This window comes from Bos indicus x Bos taurus, chromosome 2, assembly GCF_003369695.1.
Source record: "Bos indicus x Bos taurus breed Angus x Brahman F1 hybrid chromosome 2, Bos_hybrid_MaternalHap_v2.0, whole genome shotgun sequence".
Classification (NCBI taxonomy): Eukaryota; Metazoa; Chordata; class Mammalia; order Artiodactyla; family Bovidae; genus Bos; species Bos indicus x Bos taurus.
The window spans coordinates 56,556,352-56,577,779 of record NC_040077.1 but is presented as its reverse complement, the minus strand read 5'-3'; the positions used below and the strand labels follow the sequence as shown (position 1 = coordinate 56,577,779).

The 21,428-nt window shown below is 36.2% G+C and overlaps 1 protein-coding gene across 3 annotated transcripts in view; it reads right to left on the bottom strand.

Annotated features, from left to right (window-relative positions):
- Positions 1–21,428, bottom strand: part of LRP1B (LDL receptor related protein 1B) — a 2,173,551-nt gene that overhangs the window by 94,818 nt on the left and 2,057,305 nt on the right. For all 3 annotated transcript variants that reach the window (XM_027561670.1, XM_027561656.1, XM_027561663.1), the window contains 2 exons: positions 19,790–19,915; positions 10,164–10,328 (listed from right to left, as the gene is read on the bottom strand). In XM_027561670.1, coding sequence (XP_027417471.1) covers positions 10,164–10,328; positions 19,790–19,915 — 291 coding nt within the window. The remainder of the gene's footprint in view (positions 1–10,163; positions 10,329–19,789; positions 19,916–21,428) is intronic.

Sequence of the window (21,428 nt, the reverse complement as noted above, 5' to 3'; positions counted from 1 at the left end):
AGCACTTTCACAGCATCATCTTTCAGGATTTGGAATAGCTCAACTGGAATTCCATCACCTCCACTAGCTTTATTCACAGTGATGCTTTCTAAGGCCCACTTGACTTCACATTCCAGGATGTCTGGCTCTAGGTGAGTGATCACACCATAGTGATTATCTTGGTCCTGAAGATCTTTTTTGTACAGTTCTTCTGTGTATTCCTGCCACCTCTTCTTAATATCTTCTGCTTCTGTTAGGTCCATACCATTTCTGTCCTTTATTGAGCCCATCTTTGCATGAAATGTTCCCTTGGTTTCTCTAATTTTCTTGAAGAGATCTCTAGTCTTTTGCATTCTGTTGTTTTCCTCTATTTCTTTGCATTGATCGCAGAGGAAGGCTTTCTTATCTCTTCTTGCTATTCTTTGGAACTCTGCATTCAGACGCTTATGTCTTTTCTTTTGCCCTTTGCTTTTCACTTCTCTTCTATTCACAGCTATTTGCAAGGCCTCCTCAGACAGCCATTTTGTTTTTTTGCATTTCTTTTCCATGGGGATGGTCTTGATCCCTGTCTCCTGTACAATGTCACAAATCTTCATCAGGCACTCTATCAGATCTAGTCCCTTAAATCTATTTCTCACTTCCACTGTATAATCATAAGGGATTTGATTTAGGTCATACCTGAATGGTCTAGTGGTTTTCCCTACTTTCTTCAATTTACGTCTGAATTTGGCATTAAGGAGTTCATGATGTGAGCCACAGTCAGTTCCCGGTCTTCTTTTTGCTGACTGTATAGAGCTTCTCCATCTTTGGCTGCAAAGAATACAATCAATCTGATTTTGGTGTCGACCACCTAGTGATGCCCATGTGTAGAGTCTTCTCTTGTGTTGTTGGAAGAGGGTGTTTGCTATGACCAGTGCATTTTCTTGGCAAAACTCTATTAGTCTTTTCCCTGCTTCATTCCATATTCCAAGGCCAAATTTGCCTGTTACTCAAGGTGTTTCTTGACTTCCTACTTTTGCTTTCCAGTCCCCTATAATAAAGAGGACATCTTTTGTGGGTATTAGTCCTAAAAGGTCTTGTAGGTCTTCATAGAACCATTCAACTTCAGCTTCTTCAGCATTACTGGTTGGGGCATAGACTTGGATTACTGTGATATTGAATGGTTTGCCTTGGAAACAAACAGAGATCATTCTGTTGTTTTTGAGATTGCATCCAAGTACTGCATTTTGGACTCTTGTTGACCATGATGGCTACTCCATTTCTTCTAAGGGATTCCTGCCCACAGTAGTAGATATACGGAGCACAACCGGGATGAGCTACCCCACGTCTGAGGTCAGGGGCAGAAGCCGGGAGGACCCCATGCCTGAGGGGCGGTGGCCAAGAGGAGTTACCCTACATCCAAGGTCAGGGGCAGCGGCCGAGAGTGCCAGGCTGTGATGGCGCAGGAATGGCGAGAGGAGCTACCCCACGTCTGAGGTCAGGGGTGGCAGCTGGGAGGAGCTACCCCTCAACAGAGGCCAGAGGCAGTGGCCGGGAGGAGCAACCCCACGTCCAAGGAGCTGTGGCTTCGCGGGCACAGGAGGGCCTAGCGGAGCTATTCCACGTTCAAGGTCAGGAGGGGCAGCGGTGAGGAGATACCGGTACCTTGTACAAGGTAAGGAGCAGCGGCTGCACTTTGCTGGAGTAGCCATGAAGAGATACCCCACGTCAAAGGTAAGAGAAACCCAAGTAAGATGGTAGGTGTGCAAGACAGCATCAGACAGCAGACACACTGAAACCATAATCACAGAAAATTAGTCAATCTAATCACACTAGGAACACAGCCTTGTCTAACTCAGTGAAACTAAGCCATGCCCGTGGGGCCACCCAAGACGGGCGGGTCATGGTGGAGAGATCTGACAGAATGTGGTCCACTGGAGAAGGGAATGGCAAACCACTTCAGTATTCTTGCCTTGAGAATCCCATGAACAGTATGAAAAGGCAAAATGATAGGATACTGAAAGAGGAACTCCCCAGGTCAGTAGGTACCCAATATGCTACTGGAGATCAGTGGAGAAATAACTCCAGAAAGAATGAAGGGATGGAGCCAAAGCAAAAAGAATACCCAGCTGTGGATGTGACTGGTGATAGAAGCAAGGTCTGATGCTATAAAGAGCAATATTGCACAGGAACCTGGAATGTCAGGTCCATGAATCAAGGCAAATTGGAAGTGGTCAAACAGGAGATGGCAAGAGTGAACGTCGACATTCTAGGAATCAGCGAACTAAAATGGACTGGAATGGGTGAATTTAACTGAGATGACCATTATATCTACTACAACCACTATGCTGCTGGTGCTGCTGCTGCTGCTGCTGCTAAGTCGCTTCAGTCATGTACGACTCTGTGCAACCCCACAGACGGCAGCCCACCAGGCTCCCCCGTCCCTGGGATTCTCCAGGCAAGAACACGAGTGGGTTGCCATTTCCTTCTCTAGTGCATAAAAGTGAAAAGTGAAAGTGAAGTCACTCAGTTATGTCCGACTCTTCGAGACCCCATGGACTGCAGCCCACCAGGCTCCTCCATCCATGGGATTTTCCAGGCAAGAGTACCGGAGTGGGGTGCCATTGCCTATAATCAATGGTAAATATTATTAAGCAATATCCATCAGTACAACTAAATATGATAATGCTCAAAAGAAAAAATGGAAATACCTTGGAATTTCAGAGAGTTGTTTAAATTTAATTGTTCTTGCATGGCCCTTATATAGCAAAAATCACAGTCTCAATAGAAATGGTTGGTTCTAAAATATTTCATAAGAATACAGTACAGTGTTAGTTGCTCAGTCATGTCTGACTCTGCAACCTTACGGACTGCCGCCCAACAGGCTCCTCTGTCCATGGAATTCTCCAGGTAAGTATATTGGAGTGGGTAGCCAATCCCTTCTCCAGGGTATCTTCCCAACCCTGGTATTGAACCCAAGTCTTCCACATTGCAGGCAGATTATTTACCATCTGTCACCAGGGAAGCCCTTTGTAAGAATATTTAATAGCAATTATATAAATTTGTAATAAAGTTAAATTCCTTTTTTTTTAATGTCAGGTAGACCTAAGAAAGAAGCCTTGTTAGCTATTTATTAATTATGCAGCTTTGGAAAATTTAGATTTCCTCACTGGATCTCATTCTGCATCTCATTTTATAAAATGTGAGCAATGCCTACCATGTGCTGGTAAAACACTTGGCAAAATACCTGCCACATAACAAGTACTCAAAAATTGGTAGATTTATTATTAACAGTAATAGTAGTATTTGGTTTTGCCGTTACTATTAGTACTATACTTGCCTTTGTTAAGAAACTCCGTACGGATTCCTGATGCAAATTTTTCCATATTCATTCTTTTGAACAAAAAATGTCTACAGGTGATCTACCTGTAGATCTATATACATCAATTCAACATAGCAAATTTTAATATAATAACAACAATGAAATCTTCTCTATTATATGGATAAGTAATTACATAAGTTTTATAAAAATTTATTAGTGAAAGTGAAAGTGAAGTCGCTTAGTCGTGTCCAACTCTTAGCCACCCCATGGACTGCAGCCGACCAGGCTCCTCCGTCCATGGGATTTTCCAGGCAAGAGTACTGGAGTGGGGTGCCATTGCCTTCTCCAGTTGTTTCCCTGCAGCTGCTGCTGCTAAGTCGCTTCAGTCGTGTCCGACTCTGTGCGACCCCATAGACTGCAGCCCACCAGGCTCCCCCGTCCCTGAAATTCTCCAGGCAAGAATACTGGAGTGGGTTGCTCTTTCCCTCTGCAGTGCATGAAAGTGAAAAGTGAAAGTGAAGTCGCTCAGTCGTGTCCGACTCCTAGGACCTCATGGACTGCAGCCTACCAGGCTCCTCCATCCATGGGATTTTCCAGGCAAGAGTACTGGAGTGGGGTGCCATTGCCTTCTCTGAAAAATTTATTAGTAATCCCTGTTAAATGACCCATTGACTTTATATGACATGGTTATGATTTACATCTAGATAAATGAATCTTTAAATGTACACTATCTTTAATTATATACTCACAGTAATTTGTCTGATATGAGCAGAGACAATGCTGATGATTTTCAGTGATCATAGATAATGTCTTAGGGAACTAACTCTGAAATAATCTAGATTCTCAAAATTAGTTTTCTTATTTAATCACACTCGCTAGCTTACATCTAAAATATGCCACATGGAGTGTTTCAATTTAAGTAAAACTACAATTTAGGAATTTACAAGAATCCTTGACATTTGAATTAATACTTCAGTTACAGTAGCCACTATAGTAAACATGACAATAATTATGTTTGTAAAATTTTCAAAATGGTATACTTATTGAATGTATATTCAATATAGCATTACCACATACTTAGTAATTTTAGAGCAAAATTTGCTGGGTAGCTTGACTAAAAATTATGTTTCTAAAAGCATGTATTTTCATTTGACTATTATTAAGGTATATGTATTATTAAGGTATATTTTTCAATAACTTTGTGTAATTCTGTGTGTCTTTAAAAGCTAGCCTTATTAAACAAACAGTTTTTAAGTTGGTTGTAAAAATGTTATTCATCAGTTTGATTTAATTGATATTATATGATTTTAGTAGGCAAAATAACCTTTCTGCTCACTATTGGACAAATAAATTATAACCCTTTTTTTCTACTTAAACTCACCATTTGAAAATATGTGTTTTACTAAATATTTGGTAGTAACCTATAAGGGAGAAGAATATACATATATCTGAATGACTTTGTTGTATAGCCGAAACTAACACAACATTATAAATTAGTTATACTTCAATAAAAAATTAAAAAATATATATGTTTAAGAAAAAAAATGTGTGATTGATTGCCATGAAGGAATTTTGGCAAAAGTGATTAAATGTGAATTTCTTAAGAGACTATGACTGTACTTGTTATTTTTGATAGGTAGATAACTGCTAGTGAACATCATTGGTTGGTTCGTTTTTAAGCAATTTACTTCACTCATACTTATTTACCTATGTGAACCACACTGCTTACCCTATTTAATTTGATCTTGTGCTTATAAATTTTTGTCCCTGGTTATGTTTTATACCTGACTAGTCTTCTATGTATACAGTCATTATTTAGTTTGACATACACATTCTGTCTGAGCAATAAAAGCATTTCATTGACATTGACATTTAAGCTGCAGAACATATTGAAACATATTTACATTCAATGTTCTTCTCTGAAAGTACTATGTAAAAGGTACCTATTCTTTACTCGCAAAGTCTTTACTATTTGGGCAAAAGCTACATTCTTATTTCTTCCCACAGAATAAAATAATAAGCTGAGAGATAAATCACCATAGCATTATTCAGTTACTTACTGCAATGTAATCAGAAAGCCTATCTCCTAACCTCTAATCCCCAAGACTACTCTCCTTTGTGAAATCTGTCTTCACTTCCAGTTAGATTCAAGTAATAAAAGTTTTGAATGCTTTAAAAAATCACTAGTCTTTTTGATAAAGAGGTTTGACATTCTATTTTCCACTTAATATAATGTTTTCTTGGACTGAAAGTGAGTGCCCATTTATACATAATTTTAGCAAGTTGACTATAGCTGTCGGGTTGTCTTAAGTATCACAAAGGTTACAGAGAACTATGCAGCAAAGCCTGACAAGGAAAAGAAAGAACTGGGCTTTATTGAGCTCCCTCCCAGTTACTACTTAATATATTCTGACATGTTTCAAATTGTAGGTCACAATCTATTTATACTTCTGGAAAGTTCATTCTCAGAGAGCATTGTGGAAATGAGATTGAAACATTTTTGTCTTTTCCATGAATACAAGTAAGCCGACTCAAGCCTTCTGACACTAAATAGTTTAGTGTTGCTCTCACCATATGGTCCAAATGAACCAGTAAATTTGACTTACACAGCCAGATGCATAATTAGAGAGAACCCTACTCTCATTCTCTCATAGGTCTGTTATAAAAATTCAAGGACTAAATACAGTGCATGGCACTTAGTAAGCAACCCTACATATATATATTTGCCTATATAAATTATCATTATCCTGACAATGATCATAACTAGTGTTATTTTAATTTTTAATAAGTATTGTCTGATTCTAAAAAGAAAGCATGGTGGAACATTTAGAAAACAACAGAAGTGTAATGAAGGACCTATTGTGTATGTGTTTTTTTTCTATATTAGATAAACAAGCTTTTTTCTTGTGCTTTTAAATTTTATAATACAATGTGATTTTTCTCTATTTTTCTTTATTATTATATAGTTTTCAGTTATGGTGTTTTTATCATATATCATTCATCTTTTAGATATGCTATATTTTATATATTAACTACTTGTATTCAGGTTTTTATCTCCAAAATTATTTTATGAACATTTTCACTTCCAGATATTTTGCTTTTTATTATGTAATCTTTGGAACATGTGTCTAAAAGTGACATTATTTATTTAAAGCTGCATATTCCTATGTCACTTATTTGTTAAACTATATGCACTATTTTATTTTTTCAGTTTTATACTTTCAACTTATTCTCTTGGGTTCTTAAAAAGCAAATAGGACCAAATATCCAGCTCTTAGAACTTTCTAAATATAATCAGTATCTATTTAATATGTTAAGGGAGTTAGAACATCAAACTTAATTTAAATTAAAAACAGCTCTTGTTTAAATAAAAAGTGAAAGAAAAACAAAGGACGGTTTATATGTATGTTCAACCTTTATCAAGATATCAATCAAGTGATTGTGTACTTCACATCCCAGGTACATAGGTGACTTGAGATATATTGGGATATAGTTTCATTATCAGTTTCACAATGTTTGAAGGGTGTTCACAAGTTCCTAGCTTAATTTGCCTTTAAGCAAATACTTTTAGGGCCATCAAACTTGATCATAATTGATGACAGTCATATACGTTACCATCAAATTTGGGGCATTGACCTGGACAGAAAGATCTTGAATGAATGGGATAGAAATTTATCTCCATCTACTTGTCTACTGTAAGGGCCCTTCCTATTGCAGTAAGACTTTCATTTAATTTTTCTTTCCTCAGTGGAGACTTCCTTCCTCCAGCTTCATTCTTGGGAATAAAATTTTCATTCCTAAAGTATATAGATGTGGTGACAGAGAGCACCACAAAGAGGGCCTCTGCATTCTTCTTGTTGAATTCATTTAAATAGCTCAATACCAATGTATTTCTTACCATAGAAAATTGCACAATTACCTCTTCATCTAGCCAATTTTATACATTTTCACATTTTCCAAATTAGAATTGCCTCCCTTTAGGCATAATTCTAAACTTTTATGAGTGGGAGTATTTGAGAATATTGCCCCAAATTTACAAAATTTCTTGCTCTATTCGTCTAAATTGACTGTGTAGAAAACGTTTATTCATTTTGATATAAACACTCAAAATCTAAATAACAGACCTGTAACAGTAAGAAAATATCACATAGTGTGAACATATCTTAGAGAATTAATATTCATAAACATGAAGATTAATTGTGCACATAATATAAATACCCTCCTGTAGCAGTGTTGAAAATATAATTTCATAAATTATTCTCTATTTTCCATAAAAAAATGACTGAATAAGTCAATGCTTTACTCTATTTTCCATTGCTCTGCCAAGGCAAACTTTATCTTAAATGTATCTTCCTATGAGCAGGTCACAGAAATGAACTACATGGACCTTTGTTCATATAGTCAATGTCAATCTATTTCATTTTGTAGTACCTTCCTATATGGATACAACTCATATATTTTTAGTTTTAGTTTTCTTCATTACAAAAACCTTAAGGAATGAGGAAAAACTCATTTCTACATGCAGAATTTTAATTATGCCTCTCAGATGTGTGCCTTTAATTAACTGGTGACATTTCCTTTGTTCAATTATTATAGTTATATACAACTGTCATAAACTTATAAATTTTAATTAAGGCTGCCCCAAACCCTAGATATATAGTGTCCACATAAGAATTTGCCAAAGGCTTAACTGTAAGTAAACCAACAATGAATAAATCCATGAACTGCCCACTGGGATTTGTTTTACAAATTAACACTTGTGTGGAGATAATGAGGTTCTACAGTCCATAATACCAAACAATGTTTTACAAAACCACATTTTTAAAAGTGATAAATGCATTGTAAAAGACTTAATTAACTATCATATTATTATTATTTGTTGCTATAAGACAATAACTACATGGCTATATATCAAGTTGAATTCATATGAGAACTCATTTGCATTATTAATTAGAAACATATATTTTTTCTGAATGTACTTTCTAGATAAGTCAAGATCTAATACACTGAATATTAAACTTAATAATGTATGGGTTCCAGATAAATGAATAGATAAACTTGATATATTGTGGATTTAAGAATGCAGCAAGGTCTGGACAAATGATTTGAATGAAACATTATAAGTTGTGCTGTATTTATATATAGCTCACAGAACAGTACAGTATTAGCCACTCAGTTGTATCCGACTCTTTGTGACCTTGTGGACTGTAGCCCACCAGGCTCCTCTGTCCATGGAATTCTCCAGGCAAGAATACTGGAGTGGGTTGCCCTTCCTTTCTCCATCTCCTCCACTGCAGGTAGATTCAGGGAAGCCCTTATATAGCTCAAGTCAGGATAGCAAGTTCAACGTTTCAAAGAGACTTTTCTCTTTGGATCCATCTCAGGTTGAATAGGTAGCCATAGTTTGGAGTGTCAAACCCTTTCGTTGGCTTAAATATTTCCAAAGATAAATATAAGAAACTCATCTGGTCGCAACCCAAAGATTATCTTAATGAGAAAATTAAGAGCTAAATAACTCTAAACACCTCATTTGCATAAAAAAGCATCTTCCCTAAAGCCAAGCAGTATGTGTGTTGTAAAATATAATTACAGGTCACACCCTCTTACCTCATATTCAATAGATTTTCATTTGCATATTCATTGAAGGTCTCAGTACACAGCTTTTCCAATGGCAATAGAATATACTTTGTGGACTGGCTCCCCCTCAGGCAGAATGAATATATGTAGTAAGACTCCTAATGCCTTTTTTAATTTAATCAACCTGATGAATTCTTGTTTAGAATTCTAATAAGTAGTTAAAATTATCTTAATTATCAATTAATCATATCAAAAATATTTATAAGCATAAAACTATTAAAGAAATAGAAATGTTTTTACTCTGAGAATGTAAGTCAGAAAATGGCTTGCTGCTCCTGAATGCCATTGAAAATACTTCTTCATGTGGCTCTTTCAGTTATCGTTATTCTAAATACCACAAAGAATAACAAGCAATAGAAGCAGCGAGAAATTCAAGTATGATGAAAATTAACCATGTAGTGGGTGTGAAGAACATATGAATTGATTTTCCATCTGACTATCTAAATCTGCACTTATTGTAGAAGAACTGAATGTGCATAGATTGCATTCTAATTGTTGCACAATCTCCTTTGCACTAATATTGGGATTTGAAAAGTATATTTTTATTATGCATTAGGGTTGATTCTTTTCCCAGTAGGAACATATTTTAAATGTAATACAAGTCAGTAGAGAAATATATGTTAACGTTCACTTATGAGCTGTAGAAAACACTTTTTCCAAGCACAGCTATAGCATAAATTAATAAGAATCTCTTTTATATCCAAATATGTAGTAACCTGATATTTCCAAAGCAACATGTTTTGAATATGCTAGATTGTAATATCAACAGAGTAGTTTTGATTTTAGATGGAATTTTTGATACTATAAGATATACTGATATAGTATGTATATATTTCAAATAAATCTAATTTTTAATGACATGAGTTTTAACATTAGGCAAACTTGGATTATAAATATATATATTTTGTAGTCAAAAAGATAAGGCTTGTAAAACTGATTTTGCCTCATCATTTTAAGCCAGAGTCAGAATATCTATAAGCCCTGAGCCCTGTCAATGATAAGCATTTAACACAAGATAGTGTTCATTATTATTATTAATTTTTGTGACTTGAACTTTGATATACTCAATTTAGAACAATTGCCACTGATTATTTTGAATTAATTATTAGACTTAATTTTTATATTTGTTATTAAGACACTGGCAATGATATTCATTATAATTCAACATTAAGTATTTTCTATATATTTTTCACATGTAAGGAAAATTGCACATTATTTGCACATACAATACCATTCAATTATTTACCCAGAACTGATGGCATACAAGTTCCTCCATTTTGACAGTAGTTGCTACAGTGGTTGATTTCACATCTTTCTCCTGAATAACTAGGCCAACAGTGACACCTCAAATCACCCTTCTCATTTAAAATGCATCTTCCTCCATTTTCACAAGTCAATTTGCATGAATCATCTGGTTATAAGAAGAAATGTACAAATTAGCATGCCATTCAGTAGATGGTAGAGTAAGAAAAATTCAAATAAAAATTAAATACTAAGACTTGACTTTTTTTTTTCATAAAATTCCAAAACTAAATACACCTAATATAAAAGTAGAAGAAACAAAATACTATCTGAAAATAGAGAATCAGATTTCAACTATTGTTGAAGGTGAACACAAGTGTTCAATTAACTTTTATTCTTTCTCAGGCTTAAAGCGCTATTTACCATTTTTTATATTTGTTAAAATATTAAACAATAAAACTAACTGAAACTTTCTAAAAATAAAATATTTTCCAACCAATAAGTGTTTTTTCACAGTATGGGGAAATATGGCTTATTTTTCAAGGAATGTCTGATATTAAGCCAAACTGAAATATGTAAGCTAAATATTATAGTATATATAGCCATACATATAATATATATAGTATAGTGCTCATATAGAAATAAACAAATACATATATATATATAATTTATAGTATAGGGAAACATTTAAATGAAAAAATACTCTTTGATGTACATACTTATATTTACAAACACACAAAACAAAAAGTTACTTAGATTTGATAGAAGGCGGTGATAAGTGTCAGAAACATCTATTTCCATATATAAACTGATTAGGCATAATTTGCCTACATAATACATTTTGGCTTTGAAAAGGAAATGATGATCATTCCTTGAGGTCACAGAATTAGTTTTAAAAATATGATGAATCTGATTTATGATAAAGATTGGTTTGGAATCATTTTCTGGATTTTTTCTGTATGTATAGACATGGCTCTTTCTCCATTAGAAATACTGCTCTATGTAGACCAGGGCACAATGCCCAATGGAACAAAGACAATTAACAATAATTTAAAAAGCAGTCTATCCAGAAAATATCTTTTTCTAAAGTCATTCTTATTTTGTATGAAGTCAAAACAGCTTATATTCTTTACCCAAGATACACTGACCTAGACATAGCAGCAGCTTGAATATATGACTGCAATAATCACAAGAACATCTTAAAGAGCCTTAGTGACATTAAATGACAACAATTCAAGTATCATAACTACTGTCATAAATAGAGACAATCAGCAGTGTCAAACAAATTCTGATATTTTTGGCATTGCAAAACAGCTTCCAATACTTTTTCAAGTAGGGAGGCTTCAGGTTGGCATTACTAAATTTTGCATTTGTAATATGAAGTACTCTCTCATGAGGCACTATATATATACGTGGTATAAACAAAGTGACAACTGATATAGTAAGATTTGGTTTTAGGTCCTAGTTCTGCTCCTTTTCATTATAGGGGACTGGAATGCAAAAGTAGGAAGTCAAGAAACACCTGGAGTAACAGGCAAATTTAGCCTTGGAATACGGAATGAAGCAGGGCAAAGACTAATAGACTTTTGCCAAGAAAATGTATTGGTCATAACAAACACCCTCTTCCAACAACACAAGAGAAAACTCTATACATGGACATCACCAGATGGTCAACACCGAAATCAGATTGATTATATTCTTTGCAGCCAAAGATGAAGAAGCTCTATACAGTCAGCAAAAACAAGACCAGGAGCTGACTGTGGCTCAGACCATGAATTCCTTATTGCAAAATTCAGACTTAAATTGAAGAAAGTAGGGAAAACCACTAGACCATTCAGGTATGACCTAAATCAAATCCCTTATGATTATACAGTGGAAGTGAGAAATAGATTTAAGGGCCTAGATCTGATAGATAGAGTGCCTGATGAACTATGGAATGAGGTTCGTGACATTGTATAGGAGACAGGGATCAAGACCACCCCCATGGAAGAGAAATGCAAAAAAACAAAATGGCTGTCTGGGGAAGCCTTACAAATAGCCGTGAAAAGAAGAGAAGCGAAAAGCAAAGGAGAAAAGGAAAGATATAAACATCTGAATGCAGCGTTCTAAAGTATAGCAAGAAGAGATAAGAAAGCCTTCTTCAGTGATCAATGCAAAGAAATAGAGGAAAACAACAGAATGGGGAAGACTAGAGATCTCTTCAAGAAAATCAGAGATACCAAAGGAACATTTTATGCAAAGATGGGCTCGATAAAGGACAGAAACGGTATGGACCTAACAGAAGCAGAAGATATTAAGAAGAGATGGCAAGAATACACAGAAGAACTGTACAAAAAAGATCTTCACGACCCAGATAATCACGATGGTGTGATCACTGACCTAGAGCCAGACATCCTGGAATATGAAGTCAAGTGGGCCTTAGAAAGCATCACTACGAACAAAGCTAGTGGAGGTGATAGAATTCCAGTTGAGCTATTCCAAATCCTGAAAGATGATGCTGTGAAAATGCTGCACTCAATATGCCAGCAAATTTGGAAAACTCAGCAGTGGCCACAGGACTGGAAAAGGTCAGTTTTCATTCCAATCCGAAAGAAAGGCAATGCCAAAGAATGCTCAAACTACCACACAATTGCACTCATCTCACACACTAGTAAAGTAATGCTTAAAATTCTCCAAGCCAGGCTTCAGCAATATGTGAACCGTGAACTTCCTGATGTTCAAGCTGGTTTTAGAAAAGGCAGAGGAACCAGAGATCAAATTTCCAACATCCGCTGGATCATGGAAAAAGCAAGAGAGTTCCAGAAAAACATCTATTTCTGCTTTATTGACTATGCCAAAGCCTTTGACTATGTGGATCACAATAAACTGGAAAATTCTGAATGAGATGGGAATACCAGACCACCTGACCTGCCTCTTGAGAAATTTGTATGCAGGTCAGGAAGCAACAGTTAGAACTGGACATGGAACAACAGACTGGTTCCAAATTGGAAAAGGAGTATGTCAAGGCTGTATATTGTCACCTTGCTCATTTAACTTCTATGCAGAGTATATCATGAGAAACGCTGGGCTGGAAGAAGCACAAGCTGGAATCAAGATTGCCGGGAGAAATATCAATAGCCTTAGATATGCAGATGACACCACCCTTATGGCAGAAAATGAAGAGGAACTCAAAAGCCTCTTGATGAAAGTGAAAGTGGAGAGTGAAAAAGTTGGCTTAAAGCTCAACATTCAGATAACGAAGATCATGGTTTCTGGTCCTACCACTTCATGGGAAATAGATTGGGAAACAGTGGAAACAGTGTCAGACTTTATTTTTCTGGGCTGTAGAATCACTGCAGATGGTGACTGCAGCCATGAATTTAAAAGACGCTTACTCCTTGGAAGGAAAGTTCTGACCAACCTAGATAGCATATTCAAAAGCAGAGACACTACTTTGCCAACAAAGGTCCGTCTAGTCAAGGCTATGGTTTTTCCTGTGGTCATGTATGGATGTGAGAGTTGGACTGTGAAGAAGGCTGAGCGCCGAAGAATTGATGCTTTTGAACTGTGGTGTTGGGGAAGACTCTTGAGAGTCCCTTGGACTGCAAGGAGATCCAACCAGTCCATTCTGAAGGAGATCAGCCCTGGGATTTCTTTGGAAGGAATAATGCTAAAGCTGAAACTCCAGTACTTTGGCCACCTGATGCAAAGAGTTGACTCATTGGAAAAGACTCTGATGCTGGGAGGGATTGGGGGCAAGAGGAGAAGGGGATGACAGAGGATGAGATGGCTGGATGGCATCACTGACTCGATGGACATGAGTCTGAGTGAACTCCGGGAGTTGGTGATGGACAGCGAGGCCTGGCGTGCTGCGATTCATGGGGTCGCAAAGAGTCGGACACGACTGAGCGACTGATCTGATCTGATATGATCCTTACTATACATAAGTTAAACACTCCAAGCCTTAGTTATTTCTACTTTAAGGTAGCCTTAATGACACATGTACAACTTAACTCATAGATTTGTTGTGAATATTAAATAAGACACTTGAAAGTAAAAGTAAAATTATAGAGCTTTGTAAATTTTGAGGTACATAAGTAAATACCATACACATACACACAATTGAGAGTCTGAGTTCTAACCATACTGGAATAGTTCAAGGATGGAGACCTGCAATCTGGGTCTACAAGATGTATTGCTAAATTTCAACAGGAAATTGAGGCACTCATTTGGTAAATTACCAAGTGACAATCTTAGTGAGCATTATGTTCTGAGTGCAGATGAGGTGCACTGAGAATCCAGCTCACATGGAATGGAATCTATGAAAGCCAGAAGGTGAGCATTGGAAGGACTCAGTGAAAGTTACTAAGACTGGACTGGATTACAGAGTGTGAAGGAAGGAATTGAAAGACAAGTGAATTTGAAGAGATAAGCAGTGTGTCACAGGAGATTCTTGGATGTTGGACTTTTCCTCAAAAGTAGTGTTAAGTCTTTGAAAAGTCTAGAATGTCTAAGAATGAGTGTAATGATGTGGTTAAACTGAAAGCACAGGGACTATTAGGATTCTGTTTAAATTGTCCAGGCTGGATAAGATGATGGCTTTAAAATAATGTAGGATAGATAAAAGTAGACACATTCTAAAAATAACTAGAAGATAAAAATCACATCAGAGGGAAAGGAAAAACTAAGATAATCCTTTAGTTTCAAACTAAGGGGCAATAGGACCTAAAGTGTTTTATCTCTGAATGTATTAAATTGGAAATACCTATTTAAATGAAGTGGGAATCTCTAGCAAGGGTTGAATATAGACAGCAAACTCTCAAGAAAGATCTGGAGTGGGAATAACATTTACTTAGAATAAAATTTACCGAAACATTTCTAACTCTTTTAGCATGAAACATCCTAAGTGGAGTTGTGAATGTGAATAGTGAAGATAACTATTAAAGGTATTATGATCACACCTAGGATTACTATGGGAGAGCGCAGTTTCACTGATGGATGGTCTATGCAAAACACATATATATTCAGAATCTCTACATGGTAGGATATGTGCATTTCTATAATGTGCCTCATTAGGCACCAGAAATTTAAACATATAACACTGCCTGTTGAAATGAAAGTGGAGTTACAGTCTTTCAAAACCTAACTGTAATAGTTCTATAATGAAAATGGAAGCTGCTTTTGTCAATATCTAAATTGCCCCCAGAAGCCAAGCTCCAGCAATTATAATCAACTGTAGGGAAGAGTAACTGAATACTTCTCCAAGAATGGGTAACATTTGAATTTCAAATTTCCTACATGAAGATTAAAAATACTCAGTGTGCTCATCATTTAACAATAGCAGCTAAAGAAAGGCAAGCAATTATAAAGAGCTGAAAAAGTTAGCAATATCAAATGTCAGGAAAAATTAATTGGCTTTTATCTATACTAATCAATAATTCTAAACTCCATTTATTTATATACTTAACCAAAGTGTTCCAAGTCATCCATTACCACAGCTTATATATATAAAAGCCAATGTGAATAATTTTAACACTTGCATTATTTAATATATAAGATTTTTTTTTAATTACAAAATAAATGTTGAGGTGTTTTCTGTAATCATGCCTTTCAGGTAGGGTTGAAAACATAAAACTAAAATTTCTAAAAGAGTTTAAGATTTTGGTTAAGTGTGTATTTAGATAAAATGCTTCCTCATTTAAAACTTGGGAAGTGAAAAGTGAAAGTGTTAGTCACTCAGTCATGTCTGCCGGTTTGTGAACCCATGGACTGTAGCTCACCAAGCTCCTGTGTCCATGGAATTATCTAGACAAGAATGCTGTGGTGGATCACCATGCCCTTTCCAGGGCATCTTTCTGAACCAGGGATTGAACCTGAGTCTCCTGCACTACAGGCAGATTCTTTACCAAATTTTTTTTGCGACCTTCATGACAGGTTTATATTAGAGTGCTGTATGTCTGCTTTTTGCAAGGCATTGTGCTGGGCACTTTCTGCAGGTTATTTCTAGTATTTTCCAATTACTCTGGACATGGATACTTTGGGTGGATTGGAGGCACTAGAGTGCATTATGATGATGAAGACTGTGGAATGCCTAGGTCCACCTTAGAGTACTACCATTATTAAGTATTGTTAGACAGTCAATTGAACCTCTCCATACTTCAATTTTTCATCTGCATATCTGAGGTTATTGATACTTCTCCCAGCAATTTTGATTCCAGCTTGTGCTTCCTCCAGCCCAGGGTTTCTCATGATGTACTCTGCATAGAAGTTAAATAAACAGGGTGACAATATACAGCCTTGATGTACTCCTTTTCCTATTTGGAACCAGTCTGTTGTTCCATGTCCAGTTCTAACTGTTGCTTCCTGACCTGCCTATAGATTTCTCAAGAGGCAGGTCAGGTGGTCTGGTATTCCCATCTCTTTCAGAATTTTCCACAGTTTTTGTGATCCACATAGTCAAAGGCTTTGGCAAAATCAATGAAGCAGAAGTAGATGTTTTTCTGGAACTCTCTTGCTTTTTCAATGATCCAGCAAATGTTGGCAATTTGATCTCTGGTTCCTCTACCTTTTCTAAAACCAGCTTGAACATCTGGAAGTTCATGGTTCACGTATTGTTGGAGCCTAGCTTGGAGAATTTTGAGTGTCTTCCTATGTATTTGTTGATTTTGGATTATTGAATTAATTTTTTGTATTATTGGTTTCCCACATGGCTCAATGGCTCTCAGAGTGAGGCAGGCTCACTCTGCCTGCCAAGTCGGAGATGCAGATTTGATCCCTGGGTTGGGAAGATGTACTCAAGAAGGATATGGCAACTCACTCTCGTATTCTTCTTGGAGAATTCTGTGGACAGAGGAGCCTGGGGGACTACAGTCCACGGAGTCACAAAAGAGTCAGACATGACTTAGTGACTAAACAACTACAAGGACATTCAGATTAAGTAAAGGGGCAAAAGGGAGGTTATATAGAAGAGACAGTCTTATTTATTTATAAAAGAGAAACAACAAAAGCTGTCTGCAACTTGGTAATTTAAAAAAAAAAAAAAAACTTCTAACACCCAAATCAATGTAAACGTCACACTAGTAGCGTAAGTTGTGTGCTTCCACGCAGAGTACAAATCTCTCTCCCAGGAGTCTTTCCCACCCCAACAGCAGTGTAAGTAGACAGTGCACAGGAGGCTCTTTGAGAACACTGCTTATGGTTGTCTGGAACTAGTGAAAATGTGGTACATCGTCTACAAGGAAGGAGTTGTTGACATTTTGAAGAATCTGTTTCCGAGATGTTATGTAGAACTCACAAATAGGTGGGGAATCAATGGAAACAGTGAGAGACTTTATTTTGGGGGGCCCCAAAATCACTGCAGATCGTGACTGCAGCCATGAAATTAAAAGACATTTGCTCTTTGGGAGAAAAGCTATGACCAACCTAGACAGTGTATTAAAAAGCAGAAACATTATTTTGCCAACAAATGTCCATCTAGTCAAAGCTATGGCTTTTCCAGGAGTCTTGCAATTATGTGAGAATTGGACTATAAAGAAAGCCAATTGCCAAAGAATTGATGCTTCTGAACTCTAATGTTGGAGAAGACTCTTGAGAGTCCCTTGGACTGCAAGGAGATCCAACCAGTCCTTCCTAAATGAGATCAGTCCTTGGTGTTCATTGGAAGGACTGATGTTGAAGCTGAAACTGCAATACTTTGGCCACGTGTTGTGAAGAGCTGACTCGTTTGAAAAGACCCTGATGTTGGGAAAGATTGAGGGCAGGAGGAGAAGGGGATGACAGAGGATGAGTTGATTGGATGGCATTTCCAACTGGATGGACATGAGTTTGAGCAAGCTTCGAGAGTTGGTGATGGACAGGGAAGCCTGGCATGCAGCAGTTCATGGGGTCACAAAGAGTCAGACACAACTGAGCAACTGAACTGAACTGAAGTAGAACTCGTGGCCATACACAGTTCACCTGCATGACTGTGTCAGAGTAGTGAGTGAAAAATGCACCAGATAATGTTTGAACATGTGCATATAATTCTATTATTCTGTCATCACAATTGAGATCATGCAAACTCTGACCGGGAGAAATGGTAAGGAGGAAGGGTTCCTCCTAATACTAGGGAGAACACCCCTTTTCAATGACTGGCACTAAAATACTCTTCCAAAAGACCAATCAAGATTCACATTTAGCTTTCCATTAAGCATGTTCCAACCTACCATCCAACAGCAGACTTTGCACATCAGACATACTAACTGGAATAAATGACTCGTTATTTTCTTTACATTCAATGGTTTCGTGAGTTTTCAGACAGTTTCTTCTGTTTCAATGTCCTCTTCATTCATTCCTACCTAACCTAAATCTAATCTGTCTTTGCAGATCTTATTCTAAGGTCATATTCTATAGGAAATTCTAATCTTATCTCTAATTGGATAATCATCAAATTTTTCCTAACAGTTTGAACTTTGTCTCTTCTGTAGCTTATATCACCATTCCCATAAAGATCTATTTATTGGTGTTTGTGACATTCGTCATTTCATCTTTGGAAGATCTTCAGCTATGGATATTCAGTACTTTAAAATATATACTAAATAAAAAAGCTATGACAGTTTTAGACACTGAGTGCCTTAGGAAATGCAAAAGTGTTTAGATGGCATATAACGCTCATCAGAGAACAAGGAGACAATGGTATGGGCATAGAGATGCTGACAGAGAACAAAGATTCTGTGTTCACACACAGAGTTCATTCTAACAGAGAAATATTAATGCAACAGGTAGGAAGCCCTGCTATGAAGAGATCCTAAGTGTGTGTCTCATCGGAAAAACGTTTGCTGTGACCTGCAAGTGATTATGGAGCACTGTGCTTTTGTCTGTGACATAAAATCAATGTGTTGATTTTCTTTTTTCTTAGCATTTTTTCCCATTATGGCTAATGTCTTGAATATGAATAAACTATTGAAAGTCTGTCTGGATATCCCAGAGACAATTCTTCCCCCACCCTTTTCAACACACTAATTTTGGTTTTGATTTTTTATGTTTTGCTATTTAATACACTCCAGCATCTGAAATAATGTTTCAGGTTTTAAATGTTTGTTCCAACCGGTACCTTCTAAAGCATAAACTGAAACATTTGCAGTTTGCTTCTAACTTAGTTCTTGGTTTCTAAATTAATGCTATATTTGCTCATAAGTTCTCAAAATGTTTATTATATTTATTATTAATAAGAGTAGTAGTATTTATTATTAATCAGACTTTACAGAGGAAACTAAGTCTTAGTTTCTAAATAAGTGTTGGCACACAGAAGTTGTTAAATATAAAGTTACTAAATGGATAAATGGATTTGGTAGTTTGGTTTAAACTAACAGCTGAATGGTACCCTCAGAAATATCATTATCTTAACTGATACAAGAGCTATATAAAAAGGTCTCTTAATTTACTCTTTCATGCATGGTAGGTGCTCAATGCAGCTTTGTAATAAATGTACAATCAACTAATAGGAAGTCATTATCAGAGAAAATAATAGCTTATATAGGCACTCACGAACCAGTGATATCATGGAAATGATATCAGTGATTACTGAGTAGCTAATTCTGCTCACTTTCAGTAGTTGTGAACATTTATTCTACACAGTAATTCATTATTTACAGAATAATGAAGTTTACCTACCCAACAAGCTGTCATCATTGCAGGTACCATTAATCAAATATTTTCCTTCTGGGCATGCACAAGTGGCCCCAGAAGGATTCAGTAAACAGAGGAATTCACATGCTAGATCCGAGCATGGATTGGGTACTGATCAAAACAAAACAAAAAAAGAACATAACTATAAATACAATAGGTTTCAAAAACATAAAATTCAACAAGGTTAGATGATGAATTAGCAATGTTGAAAAGAAATAACATCAATTTTTTTTTTACCAGGAGTATATTATTTCAATATTCCAGTACTCCTTTATAGATGAAAAGAAATTACTAACTAATGTCTAAGGGTTTCCCTGCTGGCTCAGTGATAAAGAATCCGCCTGCCAATGCAGGACATTCGGATTTGATCTCTGGGTCGGGAAGATCCCCTGGAGAAGGAAATGGCAACCCACTCCAGCATTGTTGCCTGGGAAATCCCATGGACAGAGGAGCCTAGGGGGTTGCATGCCTCCATGGGGTCACAAAAGAGTCAGACATGATTTAGTGACTAAATAAAAACAACCCAGCATCTATTATTAATAGAAAATGTATCTTAATTTACATTTTCCATGAGGGAGAGGAAAATCAAACACATAATTTGTCACTTTTCCTTTGGCAAAAGAGTTGATCTGAGACACAGAAGTACAGTTTAGGACTATTGTAAAAGTCAAGCCAACTGAAGTCTTGGGGATCTAATTCTCATTTTAAATAGTTTCAAGACCTGTTTAACAGACATAAACAACTCCCTCTGATATTTACAAAGGCTTACAATCTATATGTAGTTGTCTGTTAGAACACAAACAAAACATGGTTTTTTCTCTCTAGAAAACATGTCTATGTGGTTTCCTTTCCATCAGATGTGTGCATGGATAAATGGGTACCACATTTATTTTTGTCTAAATTTCTATCCAATCAGTATCCTCTATAGCAACAGCTGCTTTGTGGCTTTCTGTACAGAATCTGTCCTTAGAATGAAACAGAAATGACATTAAGAAAGTGAAATGGTGACTATGAAAGTCACTTTCATTGTGTAAGAACCACTACTCAAGTACCTATTATACTTAGGGCAGACTTTATAGATTTTTTATGAAGGTGGGAATATTTGACCATGAATACGAATCAGACAGAACTAGAGGTTGAGAGGGTGATGTCCTCATATTAACCTTGGAACGATATGTGTCAGATCATTGGTAAAGAGCAGCAAAAGTGTGAATAGAAGAAGGTTTTAGCGAAGTATATGTTGTTTTAACCTGATTCCAGAACTCATTTGATACAATTCTTTCCTTTCCAGATCATACTGAATGAAATTAAATCCTTTTTATTCACCATAAGGGATAATTATTAATAGAAGTAAATCTTAAACAATATTCTGAAGGGTGAACTGATACATAAACTCAGATCACTTGAATTTCAGCTACATTTTATTTCTTTGCTCTTCAATATTTTTATGGCTGTGCTTGAAACATATCTTTCAAGATACCAATGTCAAATATTTCTCTCTTTTTAGGAGAGAAAGTAGCAGTAAAAATCATAAACAATCAGAGAAAATATAATTCTTGGGAACAATATCCTCAGATACCTTTAAAGATGAAATGTTAGATCTATAATTGTTACTTGGTTATCA